This window comes from Saccostrea cucullata, unplaced genomic scaffold, assembly GCF_032062105.1.
Source record: "Saccostrea cucullata isolate Sc308-1 unplaced genomic scaffold, CSIRO_AGI_Scuc_v1 ctg5499, whole genome shotgun sequence".
Lineage (NCBI taxonomy): Eukaryota > Metazoa > Mollusca > Bivalvia > Ostreida > Ostreidae > Saccostrea > Saccostrea cuccullata.
Genome location: NW_026938353.1, coordinates 21,968 through 34,897, shown reverse-complemented (window position 1 = coordinate 34,897; position 12,930 = coordinate 21,968). Strand labels below are relative to the sequence as shown.

General features: G+C 34.7%; 1 protein-coding gene and 1 pseudogene across 1 annotated transcript; one reads left to right on the top strand and one right to left on the bottom strand.

The window, feature by feature from the left end:
- The first annotated feature begins 6,470 nt into the window (after positions 1-6,470).
- LOC134250025 (uncharacterized protein KIAA1958-like) lies at positions 6,471-7,999 on the top strand. The gene is made up of 3 exons (XM_062732362.1): positions 6,471-6,561; positions 6,858-7,434; positions 7,555-7,999. Exons 1-3 carry the CDS (start codon positions 6,471-6,473, stop codon positions 7,997-7,999), a joined length of 1,113 nt encoding a protein of 370 aa, XP_062588346.1.
- Positions 8,000-9,634: 1,635 nt separating this feature from the next.
- LOC134250024 (uncharacterized) lies at positions 9,635-10,727 on the bottom strand (annotated as a pseudogene).
- Between the last annotated feature and the right edge of the window lie 2,203 nt (positions 10,728-12,930).

Below are 12,930 nucleotides of genomic sequence, written 5' to 3'. Positions count from 1 at the left end.
CATTACTCTTGTCTGTTCATGTTGTAAATAAAATTTACGATTAATTACATGGTTTAACTTCATCAAATTCATTAAAAAAAAGCAGGCATTATTACGAATCATTCACCTTTTGAAGATATTTTCCCGTGATATGAGGGGGGGGGGTAATAAAACATGCATAACACTCTCATGAAAATAATGTAAGAAAAACGTCTCAAACAGACTGGATTTCTTTATGATCAATTATCATCAAATAAATACTGTGTATTGGATTTATTAGACCTAATATGATTTGATTCAAAGTTATTTATAATTTTATGCACTATGAAAGAAAAAGTGAGCACGTTCACATACCACACTCTCCCCCAAAAGTCGAAGTGCTGAAATTCCCAGAAAAAAAATAAAGGAATCGCAATTTCCTTGTAATATGAACATCTATACACATTGTGTCCTAAATATCTGCAAAGTTTTACGAAATTGTATGCAGCGGTTTATGAGGAGTTGCGCTGACAAACCGTTCACCTCTATATTCAAGATATGGCCAAAATCTAAATGTAAAATTGCAGAAATTCCCGAAAAAATAAAAAATTCGGAATTTCCTGGAATATCCTGGTGATGTGCAAATCTACACACACATTGTCTCCTATAAATATCTGCAAAGTTCAACAAAACTCTGTGCAGTGGTTTATGTGACGTTGCACTGACTGACGGGTCAAAAACATTATATCTCACGCCTGGGGTATAATAAACGAGTTTGATTCTTTGGTACAATGATAATGAAAATAGAATTTAATGTGAATTAAATTTCTAGACATAAATAATTAAAGATTATTAGAAAAAGCATATAGGAAGAGAGAGTAAACTCCTCGTGAGAATTCCACATTCTACCTAAAACTAGCTTTTTAAAAATTCTCTTGTCTGTTGTCCAAGTTCGACAAATACGTTTGAGGAGGTATTCGAGAAAGTTCCCAATGTTCCTATTCCTGTGATGTATATTTCACGTTTATTTTATCCCTCGCCAGAAAAGTGGGAGGTTATATAGTAATCGCTATGTCCTTCCGTCTGTCTGTTACGCTTTGGGGTACCAATCTCCTATCCGCAAATCCTCTTATACCACTTAGAGAAATTTAATGAAACTCTCAAAGAATCTTAAGTTTATTACATATTACCATTATGCACCTCCTATTTTACTTTTTGATCTGACACGTATGGGTTTAGCGAAATATGGACTTTGCCATTATAACCATATGGGAGGCAAGGGGTATCATTTAGTGAGCTCATTGCTCATAATACATTTACGTCTAGTTTCTCTTTCAATTTGGGCGTTAGGGTTAATTTCTTGTCCAAAGTAAAATTATTATTCAATTTATGAAGCTTCGACATCCCGCCTGAAAAAAAATCCTTGATCTGTCCTAAGGCATAATAAATGGTACAGCACAAAGTGTGTAGGATTTTATACCTATCATTGCCCCAACGGGTGGTTACAGACAGAAAGAGAGAGAGTTCAATATACAAAAGAATAAATAATAATAATCCGTATTCAACCAGTATCAAGTATCCCTACCCTAGCTTTTAGAATTATCTCCCAAATTCACCTCAAGAAATTATATATATATATATATATATATATATATATATATATATATATATATATATATATATATAAATATATATATATATATATATATATATATATATATATATATGTATATATATAAAACACCAGTACCTAGACTATCAGGCAGGGATACTGAAATCTCGAAATACTTCCTGTAAAAAACATAATTATAAAACAGTTACATTCCTCAAAATGCACATACTTTGTGGTGGGAGTGACACATTTCAAATAAAAAAATTCAAAACTGAATTTGGCAGAAATCTATGTCTTCCAAGAATATTTGAATAACGGTCATGTCAATTATTTTTGTATGCCCCCCCCCCCGTCCAAAAAATCAAATGCCTAAATGTAAATATGAACTGGGGATGGCCTTTCTCCGTGTGTGTATGTGTTAAAGAATGTATAGATGTAGACATAAAAATTTGTATTCTGGTTAATTGCTTTTAAGATTTGAAGTAAATTATTGCCGTACATCAAATTACTTGGTTTAGATTTGAGATTAGTACTAAAATAATCAGTTATAATTGATAAATGAATTTTGCGACGCAAATCAACTGCAGACTATATACATGACGTTGTATAAGATGTATGTTAGAACTACATGTAGATAAACAATTCACAATTATAGCTTATGAACATCAGTTAAATTACCCCCCCCCCCTTTCAGCCGCGCAAATACCAAATAACTTCTCTTTCCACTTGTGATATTTTCCCTGGCCAAAATCTGATCGGCACGGACTAAGTGTATCGACATGCTAGTGTGTACGGAGAAATGACAGTGTGTTTACTATTGAGTTTGTATGGAGTTTATTTCTTTTTTGTGATGCATATTTCAATAAATGGAATTCAGGGTGAATATCACTTGATTTGTGTACATCTTCGAACCGATGCAGTAACCTTATTACCAGGTATGGGTACGTTTACAGCATTCGAGGCGTTTTCTCGATATGCATCAATTGCATAGGACCTGCAAATCAAAGACGTTGGTTGTTTTCTTCCATTCAAATGATATAATTTCAAAATGTATTTGCAAATTTTACTGCTTTTTATTTCAAGTTTATTCTGCATAAATTGGCGCACTGTAAAAATACGTACTCATGCATCTAAATTTCTCTTCCAAACTTGCATTTTTTTCTTTTGATTTAAATCCATAAATATTCAAAAATATTATTATTATGTTGTTTATTTGGTTTTTGAAATGTCTTGATCACCTCATGTGTTCTCATATGCTTTACCATCGGAGATGTGCACAAGTCGATACCCAATCCAAAAAAACAATTCAAGTGTAACGAGCGCATTGGGGTATACATCGTTACAATGAGACAAGGTATCTGAAAGAAATATGGCGGAATACGGCTATAGTTGGTATGAAACAAGTCGTACATAGATGAAAATGTTGCGTTTTTACGAATTCATGTCAGCTTTAATTTCTGATTTATTCCCTTACGATTTTGATGACTTTTTTTTCTTGCGCTCCAAAACATGCAAAAGGAATTTGCTTCCTATGGGTCTGCTGTATTAATATACTAGTACACAAAATATAATTTTCAAACGTAATGACTAAAAAAAATAAGATGTGTTTGTGAAACACAGGTGCCCCCGCAAGGCAACATAACGATGGTTAAGCTTTCTCAAATGCAAATCAAATATGTTGGTTCCTAAAGTAAGGCCTTTTTACAAGCAATACAAATGTGAAATATAAAACCCTAGCACCACCTTTTCAAGGGTTACCACCAACGTTAACATTTTTAAAAGTAGGACAAAGTAGGGTTCAAGGTCTAGGTAAAAATATGTTTAAAGTAGGCGCTCCGCGCCCTCGATTTCCACGCCCCATGAAAACGATATAATCAATGCTACTCGGCTTCTATGATGTAACCTACACATATATCATTTTTCATGAAAAGGACGTTAAAGCCAAAAATGTCATCTAGTTAGGTATCCACATGAATGTATTATAATGTAAAATTTTCTTGTACTATATACAATATATTATAACTATATTTACTATTTAATATTATAAAGAGTTTAAAAAACAGAAGAGAAATGAGGGTTCTGTCTGCTTTGTTCTTTATTATAAACAAGTTAAACGTGAACTTTTAGACTTTAAAAAAGCAATACCATTTTCACCAATCCGCCAAATTCAATTTCATATTTTGATGTTTAACTGACCTAATAGACGATACTGAACAAGTAATTTACAAGTAATAATTTAACTGTGTGACAAACGGGTTTGATTTAGCTTTTTTATTATGAACTTCCCTACTAATACACATGTACTAATATTTCTACATCATCTGCATATCGGATGGTGTTTATGTTTCTCGACTGATTCGATGCACATGCGTACGCTTTACACACGAGAAGCATTTTAACCGAGGCAATCTACTGACTTATATGTCAAAAGGATTTCTTCAAAAACCCTCGTTAAAGCAGTGTTGGGGTCAATTACAATTACTTTAACCTTTTATTCATTAAAATAACAATTAAATTACTGGCTTTTTAAGATAAGAAATTAATTAAATACAATTACTTTTCAAAAGTATTTAATTAAATTACAAATTACATTTTTTTTAAATTGTTATAACCCTTTTTAATGAATATACGGAACTTCATTAACATGATTAACTTGTATATAAATTCAGCCTTTGCACAAACAATACAAGAAATAATATGCTATAGGCATTGTGTATCTTTGTAATTTAATTTTTAACTTTTATTTAAAAAAACATTAAAAAGCAATCCAAGATAATTTTGACGCAGTTTCTTCCACACAAACATTCGTGTACACAAAAGATTTCACGGCTTATAAGTAATGGTTATAAGACGAAAACTGTCCATTATGTCAGATATTAGACGACCCGAGGGGTGTTAGCGCCGAGGAGAGTCTAATATCTGACATAATGGTCAGTTTGAGGCTTATAACTTACTTAAAATATTTCACCATTGTCGAACACTTCCATTGTTAACTTATTGGACAGCCACAGGTAAGGTTTCGTTCTGCTCTGCTTGGATGACTACCTGGCACTGTTCATCAAGTTAGGCCAAAGAAAACCAGTTTTGACTTTTCTTCTGATTTTATTAATAGTAGGAATCATCGAGAGTTGTTTTATATCGAAAAATATGAACATTACGTAAAGGTTATAGGCCAAAAAATGTCCATTCTGTGAGAAGAAAGAACTGTTGGAGGGCCGTTAGGCCCGACAATAGTTCTTTTTTCTCACAGAATGGACAGTTTGAGGCCTATAACCTACTTAAAAGATTTACCCCATTGTGTTCATAATGTACTCTCTTAGAACTTTTTCTCATCCATTGTATTAAGTTAGCATTGTCTACTTATTGGACTGTCTCAGGTGAGGGTTTTATGACAGTCAAAAGAAACTTGTATTCATTGTTATTGTTAACTTAGTGGACAGTTACAGGTAAGTTCAATTTTTAAACAGCTGACTAATATTTCATCACAAGGCATGAGATTCCATCACCATTTTGATGTGATTGTGAATGTTGAAAGCATGTCTTCTTCCAAGGAAGCATATTTTGATGCAAAACAACTTCAGATATGAAGGGCAATGCATAACGGGGTAGGTCATTTTTGTGATATTTTGAGCCTAGGATTGTCAAGAAAATGAACTTTGAGCTCAAGGTGGACGTTTTATTTTTCAAATATTTCTCAACGTTTGATCAAGGGTTTTCAAGGATGCAGAAAAACAAAGGGAACGTAGAAAGGTTTCCGTAATTTATTCAGATGATTTAGAAGAGGATAATCAGAGCAGAAATGTAAATGGGTACTTATTGTGTTATTTAACTGACAGAGAGAATGTTACACGGTACCAAACGTTGATGTACGTTAAGGTGTAATAGATAAAGAAATCAACAAAATAAAAAGCTTTCTTTTCGCCAGAATCAGAAACAAATCGGGAGATGAGTAGATAAGGCTATTGACAAAACACCCTTGCATTCCTGTAGCAGAAAAACGATGGATGTGTTTCTGTAGAAAAATGAGAAAAATTATTCAAAGTACAAGTGAGAAATAAGAATTTAAGGAGCGACTGTTTCTTGCCAGGAGAAGTGATATCCCCTCGTGTGTTGTTGGTGCAAATTACATTCTAATAGTATTCAGATCGAGATATTTCCTTCAAATTTAAGTTTTGATGTTGATTGTGAGCTGGAATGTACATTTCATCATTTATTGGAATAATTACAATGTTTCAGTTTTTGTGACTTGGAATGGATTATTTAATTACACTGTGAAACTGTTGGATTCATTGCCTGAAAAATATTTATTTGTGTTTATTTGTGTTGTGTTTTCTTAATCTAGTAAATTACCTGTAGCCATCCAATAAGTAACTGAAAACTGTACATTATTTTTAATAATGGACAGATTTTTAAACTTATTGGACAGTTTCAGGTAACTTATTGGACTGTTTTGGGCCTTGCAAGAAATAGAAAGCATTAAAAGAACAAAAGATGATGTCATACTAATGTTTTAAGTAAAGGTTACATGCCGAAAACTGTCCATTCAGTGAGAAGAAAGAACTATTGGAGGGCCGTTAGGCCCGACAATAATTCTTTTTTCTCACAGAATGGACAGTTTGAGGCTTGTAACCTACTTAAAACATTTCATTCCATTGTGTTCAGAATGGACTCTCTTAGAAAAGTTTCTCTCTTGCAACGTCAATGAAGTAAACATCCTTTGTATTAAATTTGGCATTGTCTTCTTAGTAGACTGTCTCAGGTAAATTTGTTGATTTAAATACTGTGAATAGGATTCACTTCAATTGTTAACTTAGTGGACAGTTACAGGTGAGTTCCTTGGTTTTGTATAAAAAGCATGCACATCGAACACCACTTCTTAGTAAATGTCCCTGCGGTTAGGATGTCCTCTTCAGATGGAGAAAGCGTGTTTTTAACACAAAACAAGTTTAGAGAAGTTGATGAACAAGAAAACAACACGGATGGCATTCTCAGTGATATTTTGGATTTGGAAAGAGAACATCCAAAAAAACAACCGAATTTTGACCTCAAAGTAGATATTTTTTCGGATATTTCTGACGAGGAACTTGTTTAGGCCACCAAAGACATAGAAGGAAAAGAAAATATTGAAAGGTTTGCACGTCTCAATCAAGAAGATTTGGATAATTTGGTTAAGAAAGGTTTATCGAAGAAAACAGAGCAAAAGTCAAAGTGGGCAATGACTCTATTTACGAACTGGCAAAATGAACGAAAGCGTATGTTACCAAACCATGATACATTTATGTACCAGGATATTATGTGAGTGATGAGGAAATCAACAAAACAATGAGTTTCTTTGTAGCTGAAGTAAGGAATAAATCTGGAGAGGATTACAGACCCAATAGCTTGTATGAAATTGTGTGTGCAATTCAACACAAATTACGACATGAAGGTAGATTCATAAACTTTTTGGATGATGATAAATTTCACGATATGCGCAGTATTCTTGATTCAAAGATGAAAGAACTCTCTGGGCGAGGCATGGGGATAGAGCGGAAACGGGCAGAGATCATAACTGAGGCTCAAGAAGATGAAATGTGGTCCAAGGGAGTTTTAGGAAGAGATACACCTCAAAAACTCTTAGATACTCTACTGTTTCAACTAGGACTACATTTTGCACTACGAGCAGGACAGGAACACAGAAACTTGAGGGTTGGGACAAACAGTCAGATTTCTCTTTCCATGGATGCATCTAGACTGCGATATCTCGAATATAGAGAGGATGTCTCCAAAACAAATCGCGGTGGGCTCCAGCACAAAAATCTGCAACCTAAAGTTACCAGAGCATACCAGAACAAGAATGTTCCCGAGAGATGTCCTGTGCTCACGTATGAAAAATATCTGCATTTAAGGCAAGTATATCGTTGTTAATTTTCACCAAAATATTGCTGTAACATATATCTTAATTTAAAACACTTTAATCTATAATATGCAATTTTCTTTTAAAGGCCTGAAGCTGGTAAAACCAATGCTCTCTATTTGCGACCTCTGCGGTACCCCACAGATTCCACTTGGTACGCCGACTCCCCTGTTGGAGTACACACTCTTCAACAGACCGTCGCAAAACTGTGTAAAATAGCAGGATTTACTGGCCACTACACAAACCATAGCCTCAGAGCAACCGCCGCAACACGCCTTTACGATGCTGGCATTGATGAGCAGCTAATAACCGAGAAAACTGGACACCGCTCGACATCTGTTAGATCGTATAAAAGAACAAATGAAGAACATCAGCAAAGAGTGAGCAAAATCATTCACGGTGAAAATCAGTGTGATGTAGCTATCAAGAAAGCCAAAACCGCAGCCGAAAGTGATTCTAATGTGTGTGCACCAGCTGGTGCTAGTGAAATTGAAATTTCGTCTGGAAGTGTATTTTTCAAATTTAAATTCTAAAGTTGGAATAATTATTACAATGTGTGTAATTCGTTGTTCATGAATAACATGTATATCTTTTGTGTTGGATTTGTTGATATTTTTTCTTAGTGCTTACCTGTAACTGTCCAAAAAGTTGTAAAAAAATTTTTTTTAATAGTGGACAGTTTTTCCAACTTATTGGACAGTTACAGGTAACTTATTGGATTGTTTTTGTTATTTCAAGGATAAGAAGGTATTAAAAGAACAAAAGATGATGTCATAACAATGTTTTAATATTTGATTAAAAGTGATTTTGATAGAGTAAAATAAGTCGCAACTGTTACCCCTCAAATCATTAAATATTTCCTTTGACTTGAACATATTGAGCATAAATAATACTTGTACAGAACATAACTTTGTCGGATACATTTAAATTCATTCATAAAAATCTTTCGGATCTTTATTGAGAGTTTTTTTTTTCTAAAGTATAAGTCACATTATCCAACGATGGGGTATACGATGAGAAACCGATGCGTTTTTGATGAAAATGGCGTGGTTGCCGGCCGGGCACCACTAGTGATCGGACGGTGACTGAGTCTTTTTTTGCGAATCGGTGGGGTCATCGGTAGGAAATAATTCGTAGCTAAAATTCAGCGATGTCTCCAACGATGCCTCACATCGTTCCTCATCGGCAACCCATCATTAACACATCTTTCGAGGATCGACCGATGTATGGCCGAGCATCGTCCAATATCCGTTGAATCTGAGGTCATCGGGGAGTGTAGTGGTGTTCAACAGATAACGACCGATCATCGGTCGATGTTCGACCAAACATTGGCCCGTAGTCGACCGATGTGCGAACGATGTCCACCAATGTATGAGCGATGTAATATACATCGGCCGATTATCCTGGAACATTGTTTTATGATTAGCAATGCATCGCTGGGCCTTTGTAAGTCCGGCCGGCAACCACACCATTTTTCTCATAAAAAGCATTGGTTGCCCATCGTATGCACATTGCCGGATAATGTGACTGATACTTTAAGGACTACTAGGCCGATGTGGACCGATGTTGGGGCATCGTTAACACCACGGATTACTACCGATTACCACCGGTCTACGGCTACCGGCCGGGAAATGTGACCTAGGCATAACGCTAGCGGGGCATTTTTAACTGAAATAATCTCCTTTGACTTTGTCTTCAAAATCATGGAATAAATATCTTACTATTTTAGAATCACATTTTTTTATTCTATTCTACACAGGATATAGCTCCCGGTATATAGAGAGTACATATTTAATGTAACTTGATACTCACATCAGCATATAAAAATATTCATCATTGGCTATTATCATGATTATAATTTCTATAAAATACTTGATTCTGATTGGATAAAAAATTGTTTTGATAACTGCATCAATAAAATCTAGAGTTCGCCTGCACTAAGCAGCCGGAACTACTTTGGCTGTCTTTCTTTCTTTATTATCACTTTAAGCCTTACAGCTTATCAGTATATATACAGAATAATCAGTTTCGTTACAGTACAGAAGTGGATATTTTACAGGAGAACAATTATAAATGTGTACTTATTTACATGTAAATAATAGTAGTAAAATCAAACAAATAAACAAAAATAATAGAAAAGATACAATTATTGGATTACCAGATCATCTCTACGCCTCAAGCTATAATAAATATATTTACCAAGGTTACACATATCCTTATAGTTCTCAGTATTAAACAATTGCAATAATTTGAACATGGGTGGTTTTTTAATGAAATATTTTTTAATAAATCTGCTTCGATAATCTGCATAAACAGGGTATACCAGTAAAAATAGGATGGCCTTTCTTTCATCTTCCTTAGCCTTCTTGTAAATGGGGTACAGGCCCTTTCTCCGTTCTTGTATTTCTTTTGGGAATTGTTCATCAATCGAGAGATCTGTTTGTTTTAGTTTGAAGGCATTTTTCCGGATGAGTTCCCGCTGGGGAAATCTGGTGAATTTTACTACAATAGGGCGTGGTTTTTCGTTGTTTTTCCTGCCGATTCTGTGTGCCCTTTCTATTTGAATGTCATTCTCCAATTCTAATTTGTAAGAGCATATTCTCTTAACAATGACTTAACAATTTTCTTGCTCCCTTTCTGGTGCCTCATCTACTCCGTAGAATAACAGAATTTCTCGCATTGATCTACATTGAAGGTCAAGGATATCATTTGTGAGTCTAGCGTTCAGCTTCATGGAATTTTCTAATGCCGTTTTCAATTCAGAAAGATCATTGAGTGCTTTGGAGGTGTTCATATCGTTAGTGTCCAGTGATTTTGAAATAAATTCTTGGCTTTTTTCTACCTCTAGGACACGAGTGTTTAGGCTTTTTATGTCATTTTTCAGATTTGACAAGGACATCTCAAACGATTCTAACTTTTCAAGTTTTTTGCTCATAACATCTAACTGGGAAAAAATTCCTTGAACCTACTGTGGGGTAGCCTGGGGGGAAGTGTTCGATTGGTAATTTTGAAATTGTGATTGCATTGGTGTACTTTGCACTGCCGTCATAGGTATTGATTGCATGGGTTGTAATTGGTGGTATAAAAGATTACCTACTTGTTGAATGTGCTGGAAATGCTGGTTCTCGAAGTCGGCATTATTGTTCTGAATAGTGTTTGGAATCTGTTGACTGGCCGCCATCTTGCCCTGTACAGATTTCTGCCTTAAGTTTGTTTCTTTTTCTTTGGAAGTTTGGAGGGTGAAGGTGACCCAAAATTCATATGAACAGATACTACATACACAGTATTTACACAGTCATACAATATCCCAGTCGGAAAGCGATGCTTCTAAGAGTGAGAGCACAATAAAGGTCGTAAAAAACATGTCCACTTCTGCCCGTGTCACGTGACAAAAGGCTGTCATTACATGCATATTTCTTGCTTCCAGATTACTTTCTGAAAGAATAATTAAATAGTTTTACTTTAATAGATATTTTCTTGAATTTCAAAACCTTAAGTTCTTGACTGATTTTGTACTTTCTTTTCTTTTTGAATTAGGTCCTATCCCCTTTTGCCAAACAAACCAAATCATCTGCATGACAACAATGCAGATATGGGAAAGAATGAAAGAAGTCAGCATACTTATGTTAGATGAATGACTTTGAGATAACTGGTATGAACAATAGAACTGAGAAGACATATTTTTATGCTACCAAATCTAGGAAATGCCGTTTATGCGTTAATTAATTCTTAGGAAACGAATGATCGAGAAAAACGACATCGCATGATGAATGAGGACGGAATTCCTCTTTTAATCTTAAACAGTCAGCAACAGACTCTTTCAGATTATACAGCATTGATAGGTTGTGAACATATTTATATGTTCGGTTTGAAATTCAGATAAAAAGGAGCGCAAATGAAATCCAAAATTTTTGTGGCCTACAACTGTTAGGATATTTCGGTAGCTTCCCTTCACATTTACGAACTTACCATGGAAAATATACCCATTGGGATATAAAAAGTTTTCGATAGGTTTGAATTTAGCAAGAGTTAATTCCCGTTGGCCGCCATACTGGAGGTCCAAATGTTTATATTCCTTCATTGTTCAACCAAAGTGTAATTTTAATCTTTGTTAATTTGAATTAGGAATCATTATTTTTCTGAAGTATATAAATTTTTGGAAGCTTTCTTTATTAAAAAAAATAATAACTAATAAGGATTTTCCACCAAATATATCTGCTATATTTTCTTTAACTTAGTAAGACAAAATTGGAAAACTTATCTGGTCGACCTCCAATATGGCGGCCAACGGGAAGTAACTTTTGCTAAATTTAGGCCCATCGAAAACTATCTATAGCAAAATATGATAAGACAACAGGTAAGTTTTTTGTGTTAAAGAACTGTTTATTATTGTTTCAGAGGGTTGGTAATGACACGACAATATTTTGAGAACACTGTTTTTAGGTCACCTGAGTAACTCAGGTGACCTATTGCTATCCGTTTCCGTCCGTCTTCGTCCGTCGTGCGTCGTGCGTCGTGTGCCAATTTCAACCAAATTTGGTATACAGCATCTATGGGTGAAGGGAAACAAAAATTGTGAATTTCATGGTCCCCGCCCCCATTGGGCCTGAGGGGTGGGGCCAAAACCACTAAATTTATGAAATCTTTAAAAATCTTCTTCTTTACTCCTCGACATCAATCAGGCAAACTGTTGGCATGAATGTAATGAGCATTGAGTCCTCTACCAAAATTGTGAAATTCATGGCTCCAGGGTCAGGGGTTCTGGTGTTAGGGCGGGGCTCTATTGATTATATAGTAAAAATACATTTATTCTTTGAAAATATTTTTCTTTGCTTCTGGGTTTTAAGTCAATGATCCAAGTATATATATATATTTATGATGAAGAAAGGTGCATCTAGCAAAGTGGTTTTAATGCCACCAGGGTCAACGGGGGGGGGTTACATAGTCTGAAAATAAATTAATGTTTTGAAATCTGCTCTTTGGTATTATTCAACCATTTTTTGATAAAATTTGCAAAAATTTGAAATATATGTCCCTGGGTCAGTTGTTCCTTTGGGTTGAGGTGCACAACTGGTTATAAAGTGGAAGTGCATTTTCTCTTTGTTACTCTGATCTACCTCTGGGTATTAAGTAAATAGAGTAAGAATGCTAAGTTAATAATTATGATAAGCAATGGTGCCTCTTTCAAAATTGTAAATTGTGAATTTCATGGCCTCCGGTTTAAACACGAACCAAATTTAATTGTTTGAAAGTTGTTACACAATACTCAGGTGACCTATAAGGCCCGTGGGCCTCTTGATTTTGTTTCTAGCCTATTAGCCATTTTGAATACCAGCAATGTTAACGTTGTTGTGATATATTCATACGCACTGTTTTTCATGCGTAAACTTCATAGTAAAGTGAAATAAATTTTTATTTTATTAATTTCAAATTATAATTAAATGATAAGAAATGAATGTAATAT

What these genes read in the sequence shown, in the direction of transcription:
- LOC134250025 (XM_062732362.1), top strand. Translation starts at nt 6,471, where the DNA reads ATGTCCTCTTCAGATGGAGAAAGCGTGTTTTTAACACAAAACAAGTTT. An exon ending in CAACACGGATGGCATTCTCA is followed by an intron (nt 6,562 to 6,857) that starts GTGATATTTTGG and finishes TTTATGTACCAG; the next exon opens with GATATTATGTGAGTGATGAG. An exon ending in GAGAGATGTCCTGTGCTCAC is followed by an intron (nt 7,435 to 7,554) that starts GTATGAAAAATA and finishes TTTCTTTTAAAG; the next exon opens with GCCTGAAGCTGGTAAAACCA.